This window comes from Onychostoma macrolepis, chromosome 06 (genome assembly GCF_012432095.1).
Source record: "Onychostoma macrolepis isolate SWU-2019 chromosome 06, ASM1243209v1, whole genome shotgun sequence".
NCBI lineage: Eukaryota > Metazoa > Chordata > Actinopteri > Cypriniformes > Cyprinidae > Onychostoma > Onychostoma macrolepis.
Window position 1 is genome coordinate 14979023 of NC_081160.1, and position 27835 is coordinate 15006857.

At 36.7% G+C, this 27835-nt stretch overlaps 3 protein-coding genes across 6 annotated transcripts in view; all 3 read right to left on the bottom strand.

Moving 5' to 3' along the window:
• gng12b (guanine nucleotide binding protein (G protein), gamma 12b) overlaps positions 1–14446 on the bottom strand; it is a 57749-nt gene extending 43303 nt beyond the window's left edge. For 2 of the 3 annotated variants that reach the window (XM_058779468.1, XM_058779469.1), the window contains exons 1-2: positions 14139–14446; positions 12558–12727 (exon numbers count right to left, since the gene is read on the bottom strand). The gene's annotated coding sequence lies outside the window, so the exon portion shown is untranslated. The remainder of the gene's footprint in view (positions 1–12557; positions 12728–14138) is intronic. The other variant, XM_058779467.1, reaches the window with a different exon arrangement.
• Positions 14447–14896: 450 nt separating this feature from the next.
• dr1 (down-regulator of transcription 1) lies at positions 14897–18109 on the bottom strand. Its single transcript, XM_058780219.1, has 4 exons — positions 17830–18109; positions 17372–17738; positions 16255–16418; positions 14897–16095 (listed from the first exon to the last, which is right to left on the bottom strand). Exons 2-4 carry the CDS (start codon positions 17589–17591, stop codon positions 15949–15951), a joined length of 531 nt encoding a protein of 176 aa, XP_058636202.1. The 5' UTR covers positions 17592–17738; positions 17830–18109; the 3' UTR covers positions 14897–15948.
• Positions 18110–20683: 2574 nt separating this feature from the next.
• zgc:109982 (uncharacterized protein LOC553564 homolog) lies at positions 20684–26613 on the bottom strand. 2 transcript variants are annotated; one of them, XM_058779220.1, is made up of 6 exons: positions 26582–26613; positions 25782–25943; positions 24147–24326; positions 23864–23957; positions 23397–23580; positions 20684–23259 (listed from the first exon to the last, which is right to left on the bottom strand). In XM_058779220.1, the coding sequence occupies exons 2-6, from the start codon at positions 25930–25932 to the stop codon at positions 23020–23022; spliced, it is 849 nt and encodes a 282-aa protein (XP_058635203.1). In that variant the 5' UTR covers positions 25933–25943; positions 26582–26613; the 3' UTR covers positions 20684–23019. The 2 variants fall into 2 exon arrangements, with proteins under 2 accessions (XP_058635203.1, XP_058635202.1); XM_058779219.1 differs by lacking the exon at positions 26582–26613 and having other exon boundaries at positions 25782–26023.
• Between the last annotated feature and the right edge of the window lie 1222 nt (positions 26614–27835).

Sequence of the window (27835 nt, forward strand, 5' to 3'; positions counted from 1 at the left end):
GTGTGTGTGCGCGCGCGCATTTTTGTGACAAATGAGGACATACATTTGACAAGGGTATGACATAGGTATTACAAGGAGAAGGTGACTTTTCAGGACATTACCCCATGTCCCCACTTTTCAAAAGCTTATAAATCACACAGAATGGAGTGTATTGAAAATCTGAAATAGCACAAAGTTTCCTGTAAGGGGTAGGGTTAGGTGTAGGGCAATAGCACATACAGTTTGTACAGTATAAAAACCATTATGCCTATGGGATGTCCCCACTTTTCACAAAAACAAATGTGTGTGTGTGTGTGTGTGTGTGTGTGTAAGTGTATTAAACATTTAGGTTTAATTTTGTTTCATTAATTTAGCACGAATGTATTAAATTGATCAAAAGGGACAGGGAAGATGTTACAATAATGTTACAAAAGATTTTTATTTCAAATAAATGTTGCTCTTTTGAACTTAATATTCATCAAAGAATCTTTTTAAAAATGTATCGCAGTTTCCACAAAAAAAAAGAAGCCATATTACTTTTTTCAACATTGATAATAATAAGAAATGTTTCATGAGCACCAAATCAGCATATTAGAATGTAAAAATGTTACCGACCCCAAACCTTTGAACAGTAGTATATGTATAACCATTAATATTATTATGAACTGAGTGCTCATTGAAAGATTGAAGACAGATGTTTCTGAAGGTTTAATAGAATAAACAAACATAGACAAGGAGAGGAGAATTCTTGGGCAACTGTTGGCAACTTATTAACTGTGCAGGTGATAAAAGCTCCATCGGTACAGATTTTTAGCAACTTTGAACAACCCATTTGGATTGTGAATGTAAATTCTAACAACAAAATTATTCCAGGAGGATATAACACTCAGAAAAAGAAGGAAAAACTGATTATCTGGTCAGATTGGTTATCAGATTGAACATTATCAGCAAGAGGATCTGACCGCATTCTAGTGAAACCAGTTTAACCCCTAAGGCTGGCCATTCGTCAACCAACAGATGCAGGTCAACGTGAACTACAGAAGCGGGACAAACCTGAGAAACATATTCTTGGAAAATCCCCATGGTCTTTATTTCCTCCAATGTTTTTACAGAGGCTGCCTTGCATGTTCGTATTTGGCATGATTTCAACAGCCATGAAAATCAGCGATGGCCAAAGGCACATGAAATCTCCAGCCTCTCTAAACCTTTTCTGCACATGAAGTCTGTGAATATATTTCATCCTCAAAAACACACAATGTAAACATGACTTTGTAGCTAAAAAAAAATAATCTGTAAAATCATCCATGTGTATGAGCGCATAAATTTAAATTTATTACAGTCTCTTGTAAGCAGCTGAAGGGGTCAATTTAGGCAGTTGAGGCATCATCTTCCCAAATGTATCCTTATAAGGGCTGTTACAGCAGACAAGCTGATCTCTGACAAATACAGACAATGTTTGTATGGTTCTGAAAAACTTTTTTTAAAGAAAAAAAATCAGATTTTATGTGATATAACCATCAAACAAAAAGTAATAGCATATTTTCCTTGCACACTGAATGAGGGCAAGTGAACAAATCAATCATTGTTTTAAATTATAAAGGCTATATATATATTATTTTATTTTTTTTTTTTTTCCTCCACTGAATATTTCCTAAATATATTAAGTTTTTGGGGCACTGTGATACATTTTCACCATGCACGTTACACCATTGACTTGAATTTGGTATACTTTTTTTTTTGCTACAAAACTGCTTTGCTGCTTATTTTTATTAATTATTATGAAAAGTTAGCCAAACTACTTTATAAGGTTTTTTTTTGTTTGTTTGGGTTTTTTAAAACAATTTGATAGTTTTATTGGTGATCATTTTTAACATTAATATTAACATGAATTAATTTTAACATAATTTTAACCAAAAATATCAAAATGAATTTTAATTACGAAATTCAAAACATGTTTAACATAAAAATGTTTTTAAATCATTACACATTTTTGAATAATTTATAGATCTGGACAAAAACTAAAATAAAAAAAGGAACAACGTCACTGACCCAGTTAAATATGAGATCTTCGCAGAAAATCTCTATAATTCTTTCACACAGTGTCACAACATACAACGCACACAGTGAGACACAGCAAGCTTGTAATAGCCAAGTCTGAATGCTGACAGCAGGCAGACTAATTGTAGCAAGTACTACAACAACAACATAAAACTGAGAGTGCGGCTCTACAGAGAAACTTTAGACAAGGTCTGCGGCCAATTCTGGGTTTATAGATCGCTAGGCAACAAAGCAGGAAACTCGTCATGGACACAGGAGGTGGGGGGACAGAAAGCACTCCAGATGAGACGGCTTATTAAACAAGAAGTCATAAAATAGAGGTAAAGTCCAAATACTATGTCTCACTGCTGATTTAATGTGATTATAAATCACAATCATGCTTTTTTTTGTGAGCTTAAAATCTTTTCTAATTCATTCGGGGCCCAATTTCCCTTCATGTGTCTACAATTTGTGTAATCTAGTTGTCGCAACACAACACCGTGACAGAAGAAGCCTTGTGGACCGTGAGAACTGAGGTCATTTACAGAGTCACGCTTACACAAAACATCAACTCAGATTCTGCCGTTTCGAGGAAAATCATGGCACATCAGCACCACCCAATCATTCAAACATAAGCATAGAATCGATTAGGCTGTCGAAAGTCCACAAATTCTCATTCTTCCACACCTCAATCATCTACTTAATCATATTTGGCTCAAAGACAAAACATGCTTGTCTACACCCAAACGTCATGGTGTGTGCTGTTTTGGTTTAGGTGCTGAACCTAGTTTGTTTCTTTATTACCTACTGTGTTGTACAGTTTCTAGGCAACCGGTTACTTCCCTAGCCAGCGAGTTTGTACAGGGTTCTCCTTTTTCTGCCTTTCCATGTAAAAAGGCAGAGGTCAATAACATGACCACGGCATTCATCTGCGGACACCTAATTAACCAGCTCTTGTCGAGTGACCCTGTGCATCATTATATGAGAACATCTGGTGAAATAAATACTACATTTACATGCATTGGAAGTGAAAGATATATGGAGTTAAATCAACTGAGGTTCATTGGGTAATTAGCATTTGTACACATGACTGATAAATGACTTAAAGGGATAATTTACCCAAAAATGAAATTTATGTTACTAATTACTCACCCTCATGTTGTTCCAAACCTGTAACCTGTTCATCTTCAGAACACAAATTAAGATATTTTTGATGAAATCCAAGAGCTTTCTGACCCTCCATAGACAGCAATGTAACTGAAATGTTCCCAAGCCTAGAAACGCAGTAAGGACATCGTCAAAATAGTCCATGTGACATCAACCGTAATTTTCTGAAGCTACGAGAATACTTTTTGTGCGCAAACAAAACAGTAGCTTCATAAAATTACGGTTGAACCACTGATGTCACATGGACTATTTTACTGATGTCTTTACTGCATTTCTGGACCTGGGAACAATATATCTTTAAAAAAAAAAGAAAATCTTAAAGCATCAGCTATTTGCACAAAGTGTAAATAGCGATAGATGCTATGTACACTAAGTGCAAATAGCAACAGATGCTATTTAAACTAAGTGAAAATAGCATATTTTCTTAGCGATACATGCTGTTTACACTAAGTGTACCATCTACGCCACTGAAACTGATGTTTTACGAGTGTCTGTTTGTAGTGTTGACTACATCAATCACACGCTGGTAGGAGGAGTTAGTGTAAATAGCCTCAGCCAACAAGGCAGGCTACTTGCACTTACTGTAAATAGACAGTCCGAAAATCTTAATTTGTGTTCCAAAGATGAGCAAAGGTCTTAGAGTTTTGGAACGATGTGAGGGTGAGTAATTATGGGCAGAATTTTCATTTTTCACAGTTACGCGTAGGAGAAGAATTATTGAGTAAAGTCATTATTTTTGTTTTCTTTGTGCACCAAAAGTATTCTCGTAGCTTTGTAAAATTATGGTTGAACTACTGATGTCACATGGACTCTTTTGACGATGTCCTTCCTTACTACCTTTCTGGGCCTGGAAATATTTCAGTTACATTAGGCCCTTTCGCACCGCAGGAACCTTTTCATAGTACCCGAACGAATTGTGGAACTACCCATTTTTTGGCGTGTTCGCACCGCGGGAACTAGGAACCTTTTAGTTCCCAGAACTCCGTTGGGAGGAACTAATTAGCTCCTACTTCAGAGTAGGGTCTAAAACAGTTCTAGGAACTATCGTGACGTAAGTGTACGCTGATTGGCTAAACGCGTACGAAAACGCCCTCACCCGCCATGATTTAAAACGCTGTGTAAACACATACTGTGTAAACATCGCATCAACTTATATTTCACAAGAATGGAGAACAGCGATAGATGGACGGACGCTGAAGTGCAGGCACTTTTGAACATTTTGAACTCTTTTCCGATCTTTCAATCGCTTGACGTATACGTCGACATTCCATGTCCATTATTGTGAACCCCGCAAGACACAACAACAACACCGCTCCGATCACAGCGTCCTCCATCCTCCTGTTGTTAACGTTGTTCTTCTTTGTTTTCATTGTTGAACAAACAAATGACGTTGCTATCGACCGGCTAACATCACTTCCTAGTACCCACTGTCGGTGCGAATGCAACCCTTTAAATGGTACTGGGAAATAGTTTGCGCAAAATCGTCCCAGTACTTTAGTACTGTACTTTTAGTTCTGGAACTAAAGCGGTGCGAAAGGGGCTATTGCTGTCTATGGAGGGTCAGAAAGCTCTCGGATTTTATCAAGAATATCTTCATTTGTGTTCCAAAGATGAGCAAAGGTCTTATGGGTTTGGAATGACATGCAGTTGAGTAATTAATGACAATTTTTGGGTGTACAATCCTTTTAAGTAATCATTGCCATGAGGTCAATACAATGATCAATACAATGAAGTCCACTTAGATAAACATGGAGGCAAGGCAAGAAAGCTGCATTTAGAAAATGCTTTGAAATTTAGCCACAAATTTCTATAGGGAGTTGGACCTTTTAAATAGGTGTGATACAATAAGTGCTTTGCAGGGCACTCAACCAGACTAAGTACAGCAAAGCCTTCTGGGAGATTAATGAAATGAAGTCAATGAGTGAGGTAAAGTGCTCTCAGATGGTTAGACTAATGAGTTCTACCTTGAATCCCCTGAGCCAATGTGCACTGGCGTAGTGGGGACCAGATCATGCGGGGTTTGCTGGGATTTCATTCAGCAGGATGGTTCCACTGAGATGAATAAGCATTTAATTAAGCTTTTAATCAGAATTGGTTGGTGGCGGAAGAACTACACCCAAGCCCACAGAAGGTCACTGAAGGCCCACTGAAGCCCGCTCAAGGACACCTTACAATAATAAAATACAAGATTAAACAGAAGAAAAAACAATAACACGATGAACAATAATATGAAAAAAAAAATTGAAAGACTACAACTATTACGTATGTCATGAGGTAAAGAATTACAAATCGACAGAGCAATACAACTAAAGACTCTACTTCCCATAGTAGTCAAACGTACAGATGGTACAACAAGAGTCACAGAAGAATTTAGAATCAAATATTAGAATTATGCCTGAAGGTATCAATTTTTCATATTGTATAAGTCTCTTATGCTAACTAAGGTTGTAAAAACAGTAATATTGTGAAACAGTATTCCATTAAAAAATAAATAAACCTTTCTACTTTAATATATTTTAAAATGCAGTTTATTCTTATAATGGCAAAGCTGAATTGTCAGCATCCATTACTCAAAAAACAGTTCTTATTATCAATATTGAAAACAGCTGTGCAGATTAACATTTTTGGAAACAATGATCTTTTTTTTTTTTTTTTGAGGATGAACAGAAAAAAATTTTTTGTAGCATTAAAAATGTCTTTACTATTACTTTTTTTTTAAATTGGTCAATTTAATGCATCCTTGCTCAATAAAAGTATTGATTACTTTAAATACTAATAAAAATAATCACCAAAAATATATTGTGAATATCCAATACTGAGGTTATTGCAACCTTTATTGCTGGGAAATAATGAAACACAAATGTTTTGTCTCCGCCAGGATAAGCCAATAGCTCCCAGCTGCTTAAGTGATGTATCACACCATCTTCCACACCACAAGCTCACACCTGAACATTATGCTAGCATTGTGACTTAGCCTAATGTGTCCCTCTGTAAATAATGATTTTGTCCCAAATAAGATGCAGTAAATTAACCATTTGCATGAGCCAAGCGTAACTATATGTTTACAACTTTCCTAAACACCCTGAACTCATCATGAGTCACACATAGCTAACTGTTAGTCACAACCACACTTCCAGTGAACGTGAGATGGCTGCACACAGAACTTGTGGCAACCTAAACTTCACTACTCGCTCAGCACATAAGGAAACAAGATGGGCAAGTGAGTAAAGACTAGTAATCTTTTACAACCCACACATCACACATGACAAAATATGGGTCATTTCAAGACATTTTAAACTCCAAATAAATCATAAATATATTGATGTTACTGAGTTTTATTGAATTTTCTTGTGTTTTTGTACTTGTTATTGAAACAAAGCTTTTGGGTGGAACATATCGAAGGTCTCATCCCTTTTTCTTTTAAATAGCCAATAGGAATTAGTTTTGTCACAGCCATCAACCAAGATTTGCTACATCTGCTGGATGGTTTTAGGTGGACGTTGTCTAGAAAGCATTCGATTGGACAAAAATCTGTGGTGTAGGATGAGTCATCAATATTTTTGCTCCATTTTCCCAGAAGACAAAGACTGTACATTTTAACATGCATATATATGCTGAACAAGAATTTTGTTAATGTTTAGGAGTAGGGGTGTGCAATATCTATGATAATATCCTAATTGTTGTTTTAATGATGTGAGCCGAGTATGACACTGACAGAAAATGTATGGGCTTTTAGTTTTATATCATATAAAATAGTATTTTTGTAATATCAGCATATTTGCAAACACAATATTGATTTTACAGTTAATACTGCAGATTTTAGACACATTCTAAACAAAAAATTCCCACTGAATGTTTTTGCTTTGTTTCGCTAATGGAAATTTCCACAGCAAAACCGTTGCACATCTATGGGCAACACACAGTGTTTCATTACTGAATAAATTTATATTTTTTTCACAAATTGGTGAGTCAATAATTCAATGATCCCAATATTAATTTCAATATTAATTTTAAACAAATTAATCTGAGTATTATAACTGCAAAAATATATTTTTTTGTTGTTGTTGTTGTAAATGGGACCACTGTCAATGCATCTGGTTGTTGCCACATATGTAAATTTTACTCTCTACAAATCAGCCATAACACACCACTACAAATCAATGGAAATATGGAAAAAGTAATAACTCTGGTGTTGCTGTGATCAACAGAGCAAGGCTGCTTAATGATGAGAATAACAGCTGCTTAGAGATCAAACCAAGTCTCCACAGGCCAGTGGCAGAATGTGTCACATCCTAGTACAGGATGTGTTTATAAAAGAGAAAGAAACTATGTTTTTTCATGTCTGTCATAACACATTTATTGCCTTGTGTGGCTTAATCATACATTGATCAAAGAAAGATGACCATAAATAAATGGTGAAACTGAGATTCAGTGCCAACAGGCTAAAATAAGCACTAAACTTTCACTGACAGCTCTACTTTGGGGCAAAGATTCGGCCTTTGCAGTGTTCATGCTAACATATTAGAAAGGTTGCACCATGCGAGCAATTTCAGTGAAGAAGCATTGGGAGGACACAGACGATGATATCAGGAATCACATATTATAACTATACACTACCAATCAAACATTTTTGAACAGTAAGAATTTTAATGTTTTTAAAAGAAGTCTCTTCTGCTCACCAAGCCTGCATTTATTTGATCCACAGTACAGCAAAAACTGTCAAATTTAAATATTTCTATGCTAAAAATAATTTAAAATAGGCTGTTTTCTAGTTGAATATATTTTAAAGTGTAATTTATTCCTGTGGTTTACAAAGTTGAATTTTTAGCATCATTAACCCACTCACATGATCCTTCAGAAATCATTCTAATATTCCAATTTGCTGCTCAAAAAAAACATTTATTATTATTATTAATATGTTGAAAACAGCTGAGCAGAATTTTTTCAGGTTTCTTTTGTCAAATGAATGTATCTTTTGTAACATTATAAATGTCTTTATCATCAGTTTTGATCAATTTAAAGCATCCTTAAATAAATAATATTAGTTTCTATAATTTATCCCCCCCAATTCCCCAATGACAAGGAATTAAATGGTTTTAAAAGCTTGAAGCTTGAAGGTTTTATTGTCAGACAGACAGATGAACACATTTAATCTCAGACAGACCACAGACTGCACATTAGACCACTTAGACCTCTTTTCAGACTCAAATGACCTTATAAGATCTCTAAAGGCCAAGGTAAACTTCTTTTTTTCATGTATACGTTAGCGTACACATACAGTCGTATGCACAGCCTTGCAAAGTATACTTCATTTGACTCGTACACGTACGTACACAGACATTCGACGCATGCGCTTTGTGCCAAATTGCAATACCTCTCCTGGCCTAACGGGGCCAGTGTTTGCGTAATCTCTTGCCATGAGTTAAAACTTTTTTTACAGTCTATGGTTAAAACCCATATAAATATCTTTGTATTCTTTCATGCTACAGTTGTACAAATGAGGATATTTTCTAACCTCTTCGCTAGAGATGTTCCGATACCCTTTTTCCCTTCCCGATACCGATTCCGATACCTAGGCTCAGGGTATCGGCCGATACCGAGTACTGATCTGATACCTGGGTGTGTATCTGGTTATACAGCTGTATGTACTACTAGCCCTGTATGAATTGATACAATTATTTTATGGTGTGCTTCACCATAGATAGATAGATAGATAGATAGATAGATAGATAGTCTGGCGAGTAAACAAAAAAATATAATATATAATGTTTGGAAAATGGCACATCTATTTAAATATCTAAAAGTACACTCTTAACATCAGTCAGTCAAGCATTATAAATGTATTATGATAATCAAGTATTATTTAATGATATAACTTTAGCAATTAGAATTAAAACTTGGTAACCATGAATACAGTCATTTTAACTGAACTGGTGGTGGTGCTTTTTTGGTAATTGAGTGTTTCTCTAAAAAATGGGGGGGAAACTATCAATAATACTGATAAGATAATAATCATACTATGAATCCTACTAAGAACAATATAAAACGCACTAAGGATTAACGAGCTGCTGGATTCATGAATATTAATCACGTTGTTCATGTCATTGAACTGATTTGCTGAAATCAAAACAGGGACGATTATTGGTGGCGCCAGCCAATGAGATTGTCGCTTGCGCATTAGCTCCGCCTACTACCGGAGAACCGGCAGTTCTTAAAAGCTCAAGAATTCCAAAGGAACTCCGTTATTCTGACAGAAAATACAACAAAGAATATCGTTTACATACCAAGCAGAATTGACGCTTACATGCAAGACTCTCTCTCTCTTTTGCGTGTGAGGAAAAGCAAAGCGACGGCAGTCGTGCACTTCACACTAGAGTTTACTGATGCGTCAAATACAGGTGCGCTGCGCATTCATTCAGATGAACTGATAAATGGCCCAGATCGCTTGACTGAGAGTGAAACTCTGAAGCGCTTGTTCAGAGTGTTCAGCGAGTGAAAATATATCTGTGCTAAACTTATACATAGCCTCCAACTCAACACACTGGCGAGTATAATCTGAGCATTTATTAGCCAGTGGCTAATATTATACACTATTTAGTCGCCCAGGGTGAAGATTTAGTTGCACATGCGAGTGATTTACTGGCAATGCGCTACCACGTTTGTATTTATTCTTCACTGCTCTAAATAGTGGTTGCTTGTGCACAACTTCCTGTGTTTGCATTCTGAGCAGCGAAGAAGAATTGATGTCCGATTTGCAGCGTTAAGCAAAGTTAGCGGGCATAAGTCTTGTTTAAAAATGGTATCTGATCGGTACATGGGTTCAAGTACTCGCGATACCGATGCCAGAATTTTTTGAGGTATCGGTGGAATTTCCGATACTAGTATCGGAATCGGAACAACCCTACTCTTCGCACAATCTCTCGTCTATGTAGGCCTCCATTGTCGCTGTAGCTAACCCGCATTCCGGTTTGTTCTGTTTATGCAGTTTTTCTTCAGCTACCTTGTGAATCAATACCCCCACGGCAGGGTTATCACCTTGCGGATAAACTGATTACTGCAAGAGAGTTAAATGTGCATGTGCAACCTGCGCATACAAAGTATAGTATACTTTGGCCTTAAGAAGCCACATCAGATCACAATTTACAGATCACAACTTGTTAGCATGTTTCTAATTGGTAGCATTTTTAACAAGTATTGTTAGGCAATGTTACTACATACATGTTTTAAGCTTGTTTAGCATGTTGCTAGCACATGCTGGCATGTTTTAACATGCTGTTAAAGTGCCCCTATATGGATTTTTGAAAATTACCTTTCACCTTTCAACACAGCTCTAGGTGAATGAAAACATCCTGCAAAGTTTTAAATCTGAAAGTGCACCGTGTATAAAGTTATTGTCTCTGAAAAGAAATAGTCTTTTTTAAAATGAATCCCAAGCCGTTTCATGTTGACGTCAACATGAATCATTAGCATATTGCCCGCCCACTTGTTGGTCTTTTTGCGTTGGTCTGAATGAAAATGCAAATTCATTCTTTGCCACTAGGTGCTGCTTTTGGAGCGGTAAAATAGTTGTTTCCCCCGGTAACGCTGTACACAAAACAGCACTGCGCTCACAGGCGCTGCTTTATCAGGCATTACAGGCATGATGAAATGAAAATGAGTCCATTCGGACCAATCACCGCAGATTAGTGTCACGCAAAGGAGGGGTTTGGAAAGATGAATCGTCGAGCGAATCGTTTGGGAGTTGTTGAGCAAGTAAGGTAAAAATAAATGCATATTATAAGACAATGAAAGTGTTTTTTTGACCTTGCATGCTTGTCAACCTGTTGTTGGGGACTCCCAAAAACCAAAATATGAACCTTTCATAACCCATAATAGGGGCACTTTAACGTGTTTCCACATTGTCAAAATGATTTAACACGTTTTAGCATGTTGTTAACATGTTTTCAAACATTGTTAATATTGCTGCATCCTAATTTGTGCACCATCCATCCTAATTAGTACTCTAATTAGAATCAATGTGTCCCAAATCGTAGTACATTGAAATAACAAAGGTATATTCCAAAGGTACCTGAAAGGTTATTTTTGGAGGAAATTCATAGTCCAAATCTGAGCACACTCTAACAGCTAACTATACTGCCAGTGCCCACAACCCAGTGCATGTTGGACGAGGATTCAATAGAACTACAAGTGTTTAAAAAAACTATAAAAATAGCAGATATGCAAGGCCGACAGTTAAGTAGAGAAAGGGATTTGAGTAATTAATCAAAATCTAAACTGATAACAAATATTTCATGTTATACGCAGTATATTGCAACAACACCTTGAATATTTATAAAGATATGTTTAGTAATTAACTTTAAAATGCATCATTGTGCAAACACATGAGGAGGGCTTTTGAAATGAAAGACCTACGACTAGAAGATCAATGTGTCGTTTCATTTCTGTCCAATGCAGTATGAAATTAAACAAAATGTGGATGATGTTAACTGTGACAAGATGAGTGACAGAACGGTTTAAATGGTGATAGGATGCACAGAGTGATCCATTAAATATGTAATTATGACGAAATAGTGTGTCCCACAGCTTGCCTACTATTCAGTTAGGGCTAGTATACTACTATTAGGGCATAGTATAAATAGTGAATTGGGACGCAGCACGTTTTGTTTACAGCTAACATGTTGCTAGCATTTTTTAGTATGCTAATACTGCAAATTAGCATACTAAATACACAATTAATTCAAATAAAACAAAAAAACCTTATCCAATCATGTTTATCAAATCAAGGGCTGCATATATTAAAGAAGTTATGCTATGTGTTTCAGAGTGACAAACAGCACTTTGTTTTCTGTCTGTGTTTACACACATAGGGCGTTTATCTATCTATCTATCTATCTATCTACCACTCTCTCTATAATTTTACAAGATAAATGCAAACAATATAAATAAATATCTTACTAAAAAAAAAGATTACTTACATGTCATGTGACTATAATAACCAACATCAGAAAACCTTGGAAATGTGTTGTTAAATTATTGACATATTAACTTAAAATCTCAGGGAACACTTCAAGTAAAAGACTTTATGTCTATGGGGTTCGGCGGACAAAAAAGACTGAGAACCCCTGATCTACTCAGAGGAACTGAAAGGGATGTTAAAAGCAGAAACCTCATTCTGTCAATCCACAAGACTTTTAATTTATCGATATTGGTTGAATGAATATATATTGGCCGAATGAAAACACTTAAAATTAATTAACCTTTAAAAACATGAATAATTTCATTAAAAATGTTAAAGGTAATCTTTAGCAAATCCCAAAATGAATATCCATTGCAGAGCAATCAGATTACGTAAAGAGGGAAAGCCAATGGCTAACCTTGCAACTTGCGTGGACCTGAAGCTGGACCAAACTGGTAAATCCACATTCATTGGTTAACGCCCCCCATTCCTCACATGACTCTGGCCTGATAGCATGTAGTATTCAGCCAGAACTTTATATAAACTTTAAGTATCAATACTCTTTATGTATTGCACACTGCAGATTTCCTATAAGAAATAAAGCGAAAATGTTATGACATGAAATTCTGTATTATAGATAAAAAAGAATACAATATTAACAACATGCAGAAAAAGGTGATCACCATTAAAGGTGTTGTGATAACTGTAAGACATTTAGGCTTATTTATTAGAATATATATATATATATATATATATATATATATATATTCATAGAGTGTCTCTGTGGTGCTGTTTAAAAGTCTTTTTAGACTTAGTTCACCCCAAAATGAAAAGTTTGTCATTTACTCAACCTCACATTATTCTAAACCTGTATTGTATACACAAATCAATGTCGTCTTGGACCCCAGTGACTTTCATTGTATGGACGGAAACAGTTCTTCACAATATCTTCTTTTGTATTCCACAGAAGACAGGAAGAAGTAGGAAGTAATAAGGTTTGGAAAGACATAAGGGTGAGTAAATAATGTACCAAAAAAGGGGTGGGAGGTGGGGTGAACTATACCTATTTTCATGAGCTATAAATCCAACCAGAAAGGCCAATAAATTAATTAAGCATGGAAAGCTGGTAAAGACTTAAGACCTACTGCTGACAAGATAGGATCAACAGCCTAAAAACAAGCACACAACCATTGTTTTATATTGTGAGTAAATACAATATTATATTAATATCTTGTATCAAACGTTCCCAAAATAAATAATATATAATGCCACTGACAGAACAGACACAGATTTCCACACCATTTTTTTTTTTTTTTTTTTTTTTCATTTTATGAGAATACCCAGAATACCTATTCAAGTCTAACCCGAAATGTACTGCCTGCATTTAACAGATCAATGTGCAAAGTCCTTTACAGTAAGTTTACATATCTGGTTCATGTCAGTCAGAATGAATGAGTTTGTTCTGGCTTTCTTCTGGATGACATGAACTATGCTCTTGAATTTCCTGTGATATATCACATCTTGATTTGTTATTGCAGAACATTGATTATCATTCTTTCCAAAGCTTAAAGAACAGAGGAAAAGTAACGTTTGTTTGTAGCTCCCATACAGGAATAATTTCTTCAGATTACCAGATATAATCTTTCTAAAGGTGACAGCTAAACATCTCATCTGATCTTAAACTGACAAAAACATAACGTAAACAATGTAGCTGGAAACACATCCATGGCAAATAAATGTACCACAAATCTCAACAGCCATGGTAATCATTTTCTTATTGTTGAACATGGGCTTCTGCTTACAGCAAATATTAAACACGAGACAGATAATATTGACTAAAGCCAGATCAAAATAACATCGTACACAAATCAACAATGCAACAGTGTTTATAAACATTTACACGATTACTTACCCCTGAACAGAATATGACAGTGCAGTAACGTTACACATTTAAACACCTTTATACATATTGTATGCATGCTGTCAGTTTGACACTTACCTTATCTCGGCTGGGTTTAGTGGGGAGGAAAAAAACGGGAATAGAAGAACAACCTTGGTGTAATACTGGCAAAACAGACCGTTCTGTCGATGGCAATTCTTCACAAGTAAGTTACATAAAGTTCGCCTGTAACAACTGTCACCTCATAAACTTGTTATTCTTGACTTGAATGCTCTGCAAAACTGTCTCTGTTTATCTGATACAGCCGAACTCTGAAACCGATCGACCTTTCACTTCTGTACGCGTATATAAGGCGGAATGGTGGGAACGGTGGAGGACTGGAGCGCAACAGTTTCTTAACACGTCCACAGCGGGAGTTCATGAATTCTACTATGGCAGAGGGAGATCTTATGAATATTAATTAGGCCATACAGACGTTGCCTGGTAACCTTCGGGCAGCGTCCAATCACGTAAGCTGTTAATATTCATGAGCAAATGATTCAGCAAATCACTCTTGGCTACCGGGAGAACGTCAGATTGCGTCTTTAATATTAATGTTTAAAGCCTTTGCCATAGCAGAACTGAACTATCGTCTCCACAAGAGCGCCATCTGTCGACGCAACCGTAATATAACCGCCACCAGGTTCAAGGAATACAGGTCACTATTTCCATTATCAGTTATATAAACGTTTACATTTTCTGCATTATTTCGTGTTGTCTTTTTAAAAAAAATAAATAAATCTGAAAGTTACCATCAACAACACTTTATTCAAAAGTTTTATTTAAAATATTTTCATGAACAAAAACAAAACACAGGCTGTCTATAAAACAGGTTGACTTTATTGCTTAGAGAATACAGCTTACAGCTTTTGCAAAGGCATGTGAATACGCTTCTCAACTACACCTTACCAGTCATCACAAGATATGAATTAACCACACATTCACAACTCCACTTTTACACATTGCACCTGGAAAAAATCTGCTATCAAAACATTGTACAAAGTGAGAGTTACAGAGCATTCGGTGCGATATGCACCAAAGCACTCACATCATACAGAGAGCAAATACCATGAGCAGATTTCCGAAGCCTATCTGGTGACTTGAATTTTCATAGTTTTTCTATCTTTGGTACTATGAGACAGATTTTATTCTGCACATGTAAATCTTTTCCTTGGAATACTGTTCTGAACACAGGGCAGGTAAAAGCCTATCTACACATAATCTTTATCCTCACTTGAACTAAAAAGAACCAAAAAGCAACATCCTACATTACAAACCACATTCTCTGATCTCACTCAGCAGAACAAAGAGAAATACAGAAGCGGGGATGAACGGCTGTAAAAATCACTTTCCAAAAAATGTTCCCCAAATGTGTCTCTTTAAGCTATTTTACAAAGACAAATATAAGAGAAATACGCAAATCGCCTAAAACAGGATGCGATTCAAAACATCGGCTCCTGAAGTTAACCAATGACAATTAACATGGTGCGCCTCATGTCACAGCCACATCACACGACTTAACATCCTTCCCACACACAAATACGCTGAAACTTATGGCAACTGCCTTCAATTAAATCAGGAACAAATGAGAAAGAAAAGAGGGATTTTCAAAAGCTAATAATTCTAGTTAACAAGTGAATCGAGGCAACATAGCAACAAATCACAGGAGAACACCCATGATTGCTCCTAAACCGTCAGTATGAATTTATACTGGTGATCTGGATTTAAAAGTTTATATAGAAGAAAACACTGCAGAGGTCCCTCTCTGCTAAGGTTACAGAGAACAGAGTGTGTGTGGGAGACCGAACATGTCTGTAAATATATATATTTGTCAATCTATCTGTGTGCTTCGGTGAAAGCCTGCCGGGATTCACATGTCGTCCTCTTCATCTTCGTCCTGGGAAGATCCGGCCTGCTGAGCGGAACTGGCTGAAGCCGCCGCTAGCTGTGCCTGCTGGGCGGCCTGCTGCATCTGTAACCACTCCTGCTGTGCCAGCTCAGCCTGCTGCTGCCGTGCCTGTAAGACAGCAGGACTTATCAGAAGAGCCACTTGAAATCACAGCGTTCTCATGCTGTTACACAAATACAAGGCATAAAATGGAAAGCCAAAGAGCACTGATTTCATCCTTTTCATGAATATGTCAACATGCTTTTAAAGCTCTTCCAGCATTTTTACCTTGGCAAATAATTCCTGTTGTTGACGGAGAAGTTCTTCCTCGGGTATGCCAAGGTTCTCTAGTCGAGAGCTGGCCTTCCTCCGTTTAAGTGCTACAGTTTTACACTCTTGCAGAACGTCTTTTACTTCTGCGATGTATGACCCAAAACCTAGACTTTCAAGTGCTAAGGACAAAAATAAATAAATACACTGTTACATATATCTGTAGGAAATCAAATGTCCAAACAGTTAACCAAAAAAAAAAAAAAAAAAAAAAAAAAAATCACCACCTTCATACTTTAAATCTATATCATGACTAACACAATCTTGTCTATCCAACTCTCTGCAAATCCAAATTGAAAGCCAAAATACTGAATTAATCTTTAGATTAACCTGATTAAGTCTGTATGTTAATACAATCCAAAACCTTGGAAGACCTAAAAGGTTGCAGGTCTGGAAAGGTCTGGGACAGCTCATGCTGCTCAAAACCTGTATGACTTATTCCCTACTATGGAACACAAAGATACTGTGAAGAACTGCATTAAATTTAAAAAGTTTTTGTTCATAGAAATACAACACTGCACTTAAAAAAAATAAATAAAAAACACACTACAACATTTTTCCAAAATATCTTATTTTGTGTTCTAAAGAAGAATGAAGAGCATACGGGTGTAGAGCAAGCTATAAAAAAAAATAAAAATTCTCATTATCAGATGAACTCCAACCAAAGCCAAGCCAGTTTAATATGGTCCCCCAGACCATCTTCAGCAAGTCTTCAAGACTGAACAGCTGAAAATTGCCCAAAACCCCTTTAAAATCAGTCAAATGACTAGCCAGGGGGACAAACGTAGTCAAACTAGTTCTAAAGACAAAGTTTTAACATATTGGCTGCGTTTATGCAACTGGCCACAGAGTGGAAGAGCAGCTAGGAGCAGGTGGTTTTTCACCATGAATTGTATGGAAAATGAGCCAATCACAGTGAACGGTGACTGTTGTGTACATCAGAAGCAAGAAAGAAATACAGGTTTTGGAATAATATGAAAATGAATGAATAAAAGAATGTTAATTCTTGAGTGAACTACCCTTTAACTCCATCGCGTATCCAAACGGATCAATTAGCTGTTAGTGACATCCTCACCGTTTATAACATGTTCTGGGGATATAGTCTTCTTCTCTGATTTATTGCAGATCTCGTTGGCCTCTGATGAGACGAGGTGAATGAACTCTGTGCAGCAGTTCACCACCAGCTCTCTGGCATCGTTCGCTACTCGCACATTGGGAAGCGTTTCTTTAATCATTTTATTGATCGCCGCCCTCGGGATCGTCAGATCATCGTCGTTGCCCGATGAAGAGGCCATGTAGGATGAGCTGCCCAGACGTTTTGAAGGGAATCGAAAGCAGGCGAGGAAGTCCAATGGGTTGTTAATGAAAAAAACACCCACAGCGGCGGCTTTGTGTGGTTTCAAATGGTGTGGTCGGCTTTCTTATAGCAGATCACTAAGACGCTGTCAGAGAGAATGCATACTTTTGAATTCAAATTCAGGGAAAGAGTGCGAGTGTGTGACACAAGGAAGAAAGGATGAGAGGAGTCGGTACCTTTCGGTTGATCAGTTCACGCTGACTCTCCACATCCACACATCAGAGCTGGAGCTGCTTCTGCTGCTGTTCCTGTGCGCGTTTATAATCATGATTCAACTCCGATCATTCATTCTCAAGCTGCCTGGATAAACTAACAGACGCCGCGCGCATTTGGCTAAAGCCCGGGGCGGAATTTTTAAGCATTCGAAGCTCTTAATTCATTACTTCACCCACTCGGTTAGCGATCAACGAAATGAACCCCACAATGCAACACTTCCGGATATCCGGTGATTCTTCTGCTTGTTATTGTTTCGTGCGGTTGCTCGACACTGCCGCCTACTGTACGAAATGTAATTTACGAAATTTGATCTCGAGACGCTCTTATGACCCACAGCAACTCGAAATCTTTCAAACCATCAAACATTGGATTGTGTATAGGTATACCCCTGAAATCTTGTACTAAAAAAAGCACAAAACTGAAATTGCAAGCGCAAGATTAGGGAAAGTCACGGGGTTATAGACTAGGCCTATAGTTTTTGGTCCAAGCAGTTTGCATTTGTTTTGGTTTTCTTTTCTTCCTTCTTCCTTATATTATGCATAATTATGTGATATAATAATATTATATTATAATTGTCACACACAGACAACAGGTGATGCACTCCAAATTCAAATTTAGGTCATGGTTTAGGTTGCTATTAACATAATCCTCCTTGTAACCCTTTAACTGTATGATTAGGACATTATCTTGAAACTTTTGATGCTTTTATTTGGTAGAAGTGCTGCATGTTTTAAAATAGATATCAGAATTTGTGAAAAACTGATCAAAACTTCATTCAGGACCCAGTTGTTAAAAAAAATTAATCTGGATTAGAATAATCCCTTGTTTTGCTATTCAGGATCAGGTCATTTTATTTCTGTGCCAGTTTTTCAAAGCAAAATTGGATTAGATCACCCTGATACACTCGTTTAGATTACCAAATCCGGGTTATCTGTGCTCTGGACTAATTATCACAATGTAGGCTACTAGGTAAAGAACAACGGGTGGAACATTTAGCGTGGAGTCAGTGTTTTCAATTAGAATATGCACAAAACAGTACAAAATATCCAACAAATAACCCGTTTTCATTTGTCAACAGCCAGACCCCTCATCTGACCCACAACAAATAAATAGAACAAACAAATATACATCACAAATACATTGTGGATATTTTGAGCACATATTCTTAATTTAGACTTTTGAAGCCAGCTTTTAGGAGGCAGCTTTCAAGGGTGGCTTTGGTTTGCAGTAGTTTGGTCAGAGTGATTTGTTACACTGTACTTCCGCTCTTTGAGTTTCTAATTTAAGAAGCGTCTTATAGGCATCATCATCATCATTGTTTAGCAAAGAATGCTTAAAGCTTGAGCCCCGGTGGCAATGACTACTGGCTCTACCAGTGAGGATTCACCTCCATCACCCTCTTCCGTCAAGAAGGCAATTTAGGTGATTTCAACCCCAATTTCTTTTCTGTTATTCACTTTTCCACCTTTAATAGAGTTAAAAGTTTCTACAACTAAAGTATAAAGGCATAACTCCCCCTAGCAGTGTGTGAGTTTCTCCAGCATTGGATCCACCACTCTAGTGCAGTGAACATGGCAGTTTCCCGGCCCTGAGCATGATTGATTCAATTGAACAGAAGCCAAAGCACAGCAGCTAATTGATGTTTAATTGGTGTGTGTTTAAAAAAAACACTTACACAGCCATACAATTTAGCCTTTCACTGCAGTTTCTGTAAGTATTTTAACCCTGTAAGGTTTGCATCAGGATGGGAATCCGGCGTAAAACCTTTGCCAAATGGCTGGGTGGATAATTCTGCTCTGGCAACTCCTATGGGAGCAGCCAAAGGAGAGAGAGAGAGAGACAGAGAGAGAGAGAGATTGTTCAGCCTTTCTTAAAATGCTTACAGAGAGGCACTGACATGTCAGGTATTGTTCTTTGCCACCACTATTTTGGTAGGAGAGGATACATCAAAGGGCATGTGTTGAGCACACAAAACCACTGGAACAATACACCAGGAACTGTACACATCGATTTTGCTTTGGTAATATTGATATTAAGAAAAATGCAGAACTTGTCAGGCCAAAACTTCAACCTGAAAGAGTGAACCTGAAGGAATCACAGTCTGCCTGTGGAACAACAATGTCTCATTGCTCTTTTAAAAGCACAAAGTGAATTCTGGTGAAAGCTGTGTCAGTTGCATTGGCCAGCCTGGTCAGTTTGTCTAATTTCCAAAGGATGTCCAGATTGCCCACACCAAGCATGAGGTTTATTCTTTTTTTTACTATTGCCCAATACTATTCAACTGTCCATGATGCACGTATCCTGAGGGAGAGCGCTCTATAGAGTTCCAATCTAATCAGGAATTGATTATTTGAAGGTAAAGCTCAAATTTATGAACAACACCTACAGACAATTAAAGCATGATTGGATGACTGGATCTAATCCAATATCTGAATACTTTTTTAAAAGTTTCTTTTGAACAACCCGCGTTCAAGAATTGTTCAAAAATCCGATCGGTTTACCTTTGAACAACTGGGCCAATAAGATAATTTCTGTTATTTGACGATTTGACAATTGCGATGTACAAATGCAATGCCCTTTTGAGAGAACTGGCCACAAGGTGGTGCTATAACAGGAGATTTAAAATTTTTGTGTAATATGCTGAAGCTTTATTTAAACCCTTTTTTTCCCCTCTGAATCCTCAAGTGCTTGTAATCTAATGGCAACATGATGTTTGCATTTTTTGTCCTCCCCTTTTCCTTATCCTTACCTGACACATGCATTTGCTATATAGCTCTTCAACTGTTCATGTTCTTCTTCCAACAGTTGGTAAAAGAACATATCAGTTTTATTCATGACATGCATAGATTAATTGGATAAAATTCAAATGTTAAGAATATAATCTCTTCCCTCATGTCCTGACTCTTCATCTTTTGTTTTTTGTATCAAGGGATTTATCCAGATTAAGTTTGGCAGAGATGATAGTTTTGCTTGGTACTTTGGTACTCATATGTAAAGATAACCTAAAGTCTAAGTAGATGATGAGACTTCAAGACGACCAAAAGAAAGAGAGAAAAGATTAGATGAACAATTAATTTATTCAGATGTCTTCAACTGATGGATGGAAATCAATTAGCACAGGTAACAGCACAACTATTATGAAAATTTTGCAAACTTTTAGCTAACTCTGTGATTTATAATAAAAGATTGTACAATATTTGGTATTATGCATTATTGCATTTATTCACATATAATGAAATTCTGAAATAATGAAAACAGGTCAGCTGTCCTTGGAGGTATTCCAGAAAACAAGGTTAACTTAGTGCCATATAAATCCTGAACTCTCAGTTGATTAACTTGTAGAACATGTGCGATTGATTGGCTCTAGAAAGGCGGTCTAGAGTTAAGGCTGCAATACACAACATGGCTTTTGCCCAGGGCCAGACTTTTTCGTTCTGGACACACTGATGCTAGATGCTGAAAGTCAGAGCCAGCCTGCAGGTTTTCAGCAGTCAATGTTGACAGATTTAGCAGAAAATTGCATAGTGTATGATGAACATGGACTCTGTTTTTTATTTGGCTTATATATATATATATATATATATATATATATATATATATATATAATATTATTATATATATATATATATATATATATATATTTATTTATTTTTTTTTTTTGAGAACAGATTTATTTTTAATTGTAGTATGTTCTAGTAATGAGGCACACTTTTAAAATGCTCAGTTGTTTAGTGTATGATGCTCAGGTTTTCTCTGTAACCATTTACAAGTCAACAAGTGTATGATGCCTGGCGTTTTTGTTAAAATTAAGACTTAATGAACACAAATAAACAGTGTGTCGAATCCATGAAACAAACTCCATGAAAACAAATGCTAAGAGGAAGCACATATCGGTACCTATTATGCAGTCTATTTTTAAACACATAATTTTTTAATTTTTTATTTCTTGGTAGGCTACTGCATTTCAGTGATGCAGAACTGATGCTAAATAAAGATATTATGCAAAGATATTATGGCTGTATTATGTTCAGGGGCGTGGAGGGCTACCATCCAGCAGAGTTTAGCCAGAGATATTCCTTTTATTTTGAGGAGATACCAACCTCCGCATATCTACCATTTGCAAAGGCATAATGGTCGATTTGGATCACATTATCGTAGGGGTCTGCAACCCAGCTCATAGAGAGCTACCGTCCTACGTTCAGCTCCAACCCCAATTAAACACACCTGAACCAGCTAATCAAGGTGTTGAGGGTTAATTGATCATTGGAACTGAAGTCTGCAGGGGTGTGTTTCCCAAAAGTATCATTTCCCAACTATAGTTCTGTTGAACCCTGTGACCATAATTGCTTTTGGGAAACACACCCCAGGATCATAGCTCTCCAGAAGCAGGGATTGGAGATACTATAGAACAGACTATAGAGTCTGTTGCAAAATAGTCTGTGACTTTTTGTTCAAAAAAAAAAAAAAAGATAAAAATCCAAAATGAATGTTTATTGGTAAACATCTTGAAGATTAGTCAGTAGGTTGTCCACTGACATCCTTTAAAAAACAGCCTTAAACACATTTGAACAAGCTAATAAAGGTCCTCAGGATAACTAGAATTTCTTGGGAGATGTGTTGGCACTAAACTCTGCAGGACAGTAGCCCTCAAGGAGCAAAACTAGACAATCCCTGCCATATACAGTATATAGATTTTTTAGATTTTAGATTTTACTTCCATATTGGTGAAAAGGTGTGATGTATCTCATGCGTACGTTGTATTTTGTATTTATTGTATTTTTTTATTAATAAATTATATTATATAGAAATATTTAGTATTATAATGCCTTAAAATTATAATATCATGCTTTATCTTTGCTGTCACGCCCACTGGAGCCTCAACAAAAAGGCAAGAATTCGCTGAATATCTATGAGGCTGAGAGGCATTTATCTGAAGTAAACCAACCCTGGAACATATCCTGCTCTGGAGCAAGTTATGTTTAGAGAGTAATTTGCTGTATGGCTACTTACATATCATGAAATTTCCCCAGTTTTTGGAACCGAAAGTTGAGGTTGTCCATTTACTTTGGGTGAACTTAACCAGTTAAATTGCTTGACTAAATTGTGAAATTGTTTTCTGGAATACCCCCAGGTCTCCAGCAGAATATTCTTTAAGAGGCATTCTTGTCTTTTTCCAAAGAGAAGCTCTTACGGCTTCTCCAGCGCAGGAGCTTGAGGAAATTGAGACTTGCATTGAACACCTTGTCATGTTCAAACACCATTTTATAGAAGGTTTCAATGGGAAGGTCACCGTTTGGATCTTCATATTTTAGGGTGGTCATGGGTGTGTACAGATGGTTAGTTTGATGGCGAAATGGTGGGTTGTCCATGGTGATCATTTTGAATGTGTGCTGGTTATAAAAGAAACAACATATGGACTGTTAGTAAATCAGAGACAAGACAAAACATCAGAGCTTTGGAGAGATAAATGAATGAAATAAATGAAATGTTTTGGAAAAGTTCTCAAGCTCCTGGGTTGTGCAAGTACCTCTGCAACATCCTCTGGAGTTTGTCCAAAACTCTGGAATATCTGGTTGTAATTCTTTAAGTAGATGTTGGTAAACATATCTGCTGTCACTTTATCAGCTTTGGAGAGGTCTATCTTCAAGCCATCCTCATACACCTTACGCTCAAACTCTGAGACGACAGGTCCTGGTTCAATGAGGCTGATACTGCACAGATGCAAATATACATACAATTACAACTTAAATGTGGGGGTCAAAGCTTTCAAAACACATCGAAAATCTTGAAATTACTGCGGCAATCTATTATAATGAACAAGAAAACTGAGCTCTTATAAACTTGTAAATTTAATTTACCATAGGATGTGATGAGGCAATGTGGTTCATGTCCACTCTGTCTAGATTCATGTTCAAGTGAATAAATGTAAATGTACTCCTGGATAGTTGGGAGCATTCAATGCTTGGACCCCTATTTATGAGTGTGATCACTTACTTCAGATTGAATCTCAGAGCTTGAACTGCCAGACTCTCACAGAACCCTTCAACAGCGAACTTGGAAGCAGCATAAATGTCATTAAACAAAATACCTGTGTACATGAACACGACAGTGATTAGAGATGGTAAACCCTGATTGAATCCTCTTAGAGCTCCTTTAGTTATTGTTGTTAATCCTTTAAGTCTCTAAATTGGACCTCTCACCCCCTGGTATTAAGAGCTCAAAAGCAAATATCAGCTTAAGAATAAAATCTGGTTGTTGTCCATTTTTAACAACTCACCCTGAATCCCCATTACACTGCTGATTACCACTATGTGGCCACTTTTTCTCTTCTTCATATCAGGCAGAACCTCCTTCAAGAGTCGCACAAGCCCAAAGAAGTTAGTGTCCATGACAGATTTCATCTCATCAATGGTCTGACACTCAATGGGGCCAATCATTCCCATTCCAGCATTACTAACTGTAACACAGATAATGGAAGGGTAGCATCAGCAATGCTGACTCACAGAAGACAAATTAAGCAAATCATGAAGTTTTCTTAGATATTCCAGATTTTTTTTTTTCCAGTTTTATCTTATCTACAGCTTCAAAAGCATATTGTATTGTATTAATTGTATCTCATAAACTGCTGGGATTTTCATGCACAGTTCACGCATCCTATAAGCAGCAATTGTGCGGGTAATGATAATTTCTGAGAGAGATCAGAAATGATCAGTGAATGAACAGACAGATTAACGGTGACAGGAAGGAATTAAATAATGTTGTGTTACAACAGTGCTACAGAGCAGAGCAATGCTGAATGCAAAATGTTGAATCTTTAAGTGGATTGACTGCAGCAGCAGAAGCCCAAATTCACTTCTTGTTAGAACAGGAAACTGAATGTACTCTAATGGCCAAATATACAGCAACTGTACTATGTTATAAAGTCTGCTCTGCATAGACCAGAATCTCTGATTTCCTCAGGTTCTTGTTATATCCATGCCACAAAGAACATTAGGGTTTTTCACAGTACCCTGGGTCATTCTAAAACCCCAGGTAAATAGAATCGTGGGTTATCTTGCTTCATGTTTCACACTACTCATACTTTACCTGGGGTTAAAATTAATCTGGGTGTTCGGTAGCTGACGTTTCATACTGTATATAAACCCCAGGTGTTATGTCTACATGGCTCTGCATTCATCCAATTCATCCAAATTAACCACGGTTTTACTACAAATAAAAAAACACAAAACAAAACAAAAAACATGGTACTATACTTAGACCATGGTAGCCACAAATGAACCATGGTCTTGCTACACTAACCATAGTTTAACCATGGTGTTTGTAGTAAAACTGTGGTTATACAAATGGTAATCAATGAGCCAAAAAATGGTTATACACTTTTACTATAATAAAACATGGTTAAATTCCGTAAGGGAACGTTAAAGTTTAGCACAGTGTGAAATGCTATCTTATAAATACCCAGAATTTATTATTTATTATTAACCCCATCATATTATTATTAATTATGAACAGTGTGAAACGTGAAGCAACCCTGGATTCCTTTTACACAAGGTTTAGAATGGGTTAACCATTTCAATAGTCTATCATTTCACACTACATCGAAAAAACGATGCTAACTTTGCACCAGAGCAGGGTTTCATAACCCTCGGTAAATAAATAAATAAATAAAAGTGGTGCTAACCCACTTCTTAATTAAAATGAAACGTTCCTTTACCCGGGGTTAAAAACGGCGTTTAGATTTAAAATAATCAGGGGTTAAGGGCAGTGTAAAAACCCTGCGTGTTACGATTATGTCCGTCTCCGCCTAAAGGCGCCCTGCACATGGTATGCGGGGAAAATGAGCTATTATGGCCACAAATTAAAGCATAGCATTTGTGTTTTGATGTAAGAAATACATCTAGGAAACCCTTACTGAGAATGTCAACTCTGCGCATGGGCAGGCTGTCCACACAGGCTTTGACAGAATTCTCATCACAGACGTCGAGCTCCTTGATCTCCAGTGTGCTGCCCAAAGTACGACCTGCTGCCTCCTCCAGAGCTTCACGTTTAGCCAGGTTCCTCATGGTCGCATACACTGCCAAAGCCAAAACATTTAGCTGAACCCTTAAGAACCCAGACCAATTTCTCCTTATAGGAAAATTATGGGGCATATAAAACAGACCAAATGGACCACTTATAACATGTTTCTGCAGTTGTTTTTGAAATACAACCCCCTCCTTGTGAAAGCTCTGTAATGTGACATATATATGACATTGGGCGTTTATGATAAATTTTTCATGTTACATATATGTTACATTGGGCGTTTATTTATTTTTATTTATTTTTTTTATTTTTTTCACAATTTGAAAATGTGCAAACTGAATAAAAATAAATAACTACCTTACACTGGAGGTCAACATGTTAAACATGCACATAGATTTGTTAAAATATGCTTTGAAATGAGCAGCAGAATATATATAACACTAAAATAACTGAATCAGCTAAATTAACTGAGCAGCTCATTACCATTTTTACCATTTCTTAATGTGACAAATACATCACATCAAAATTCCACCTACTTTTATAAGGCTAACAGCCCGATGTGACATATATGTCACCACGATATCTTTGTAACTTGTTTTATATCAGTTTGCTCAAGAAATGTATTAAAATCAGGTTAAGAGTAATCTATGTTATTAAAACATTAGAATTGTTGCATGGGTTGAAACATACCTTTTGTAACAAAAACAATTTTTGTAACAAAAACAAATTTCTGACACTGTAACATGTGCTAACCAGACAGGACACCATTTTGGATATGTTGCCATGGCAACAAAAAATGTACACATTGTCACATGACTGAACCTGGGTGTTCATTATATGTCACTTAGGGACTTCCTGAGTTGAAAGTGAGGGATAATGCTTAAAAAAAGACCTTTCCAGATAATCACCAGTGTTTGTGACACCCGCATCACCATGGGTTCTTATGGGTTAAATTTCATTTGAACTAGTCTGCTAGTAATAAGTGATTTCAGCTAACAGATGGAGACTAGTCATCATTAATTACTCATAAAGCTACTCAGCTACTTATTTTAGAAAATCTACAAGCAAAGTAGATTTATTTAGGAGAATACACAATTTACGCATGAAGAAACTGTGCATATTTCCCTTCTCTTGCAAGTTTGGACTGTCATCATCCGTGTGCAGCAGTTTCACAGACGATCTCATGTGCAGCCCAGAGTACAACCTTCTTGTTTTTCATTTAACACGGTTCCCCATGGCATACACTGCCAAGCTCAATATTTATATAGGTTAACTTTCATTTGAAGTAATCTGATAACATTTCCAAGTAGGCCTAACAGATTGTGATCACAGTCCTTATTTAATGACTAATGGATTAGTGCTTCTCAGCTGCTTACTTTGGAGTAATTCTACACGCAAAGTCAATTTATATAGGAGAAAGTTTAAGAAGTTGCTTACGAAAAAAACATTATAAGAATCAATTGTTTACTACATACTTCTGAGTTGTAACAGGGTACAGTTGTAACACTGTGAATATTACACATTGCCTTCTGTCATAATGTGCACATTCACATTTGTCCTTTTAGAAGTAATTGTTTTGGGACATGCCTGTGTTGATAGCACTAATGGTGGGACAATGTACATCTGCCACCACTGTGAAAACAATCAAGAACATAACAAAAATATTAAAGTGATACATTTGCATATATTAAAATGTTTCAAAACAGTCAGAGTATAAAATGTGTCAGTGTGTTTCACTTAAATGTAGACCTATCTAATTTGGCACAATAATTAGTGTCGCAAATGTCCCATCTAGGTTTTTGACATTTGGTTGATAAACAGAAAATGGCATCTTTTGAAGAAAAACAAATCTATGTTAATTCTGCACAGCATTTGTGCAGTACAACAAAAAGCAAACATTCCAATGCTGGAACTGTACTTGGTCTACACCACTATTATACGACT

Bases quoted from the DNA above. Each gene is read 5' to 3' on its own strand.
- zgc:109982 (XM_058779219.1), bottom strand. From the start codon at position 26,019: ATGCCCCATAATTTTCCTATAAGGAGAAATTGGTCTGGGTTCTTAAGG. The intron at 23,958-24,146 runs GTGAGTTGTTAA...TCATGTACACAG, and splicing joins CAGTGTAATGGGGATTCAGG to GTATTTTGTTTAATGACATT. The intron at 23,260-23,396 runs GTACTTGCACAA...TTTTATAACCAG, and splicing joins CTCCAGAGGATGTTGCAGAG to CACACATTCAAAATGATCAC.
- dr1 (XM_058780219.1), bottom strand. From the start codon at position 17,591: ATGGCCTCTTCATCGGGCAACGACGATGATCTGACGATCCCGAGGGCG. The intron at 16,419-17,371 runs GTGAGGATGTCA...TTTTGTCCTTAG, and splicing joins CCCAGAACATGTTATAAACG to CACTTGAAAGTCTAGGTTTT. The intron at 16,096-16,254 runs GTAAAAATGCTG...GCTGTCTTACAG, and splicing joins AACAGGAATTATTTGCCAAG to GCACGGCAGCAGCAGGCTGA.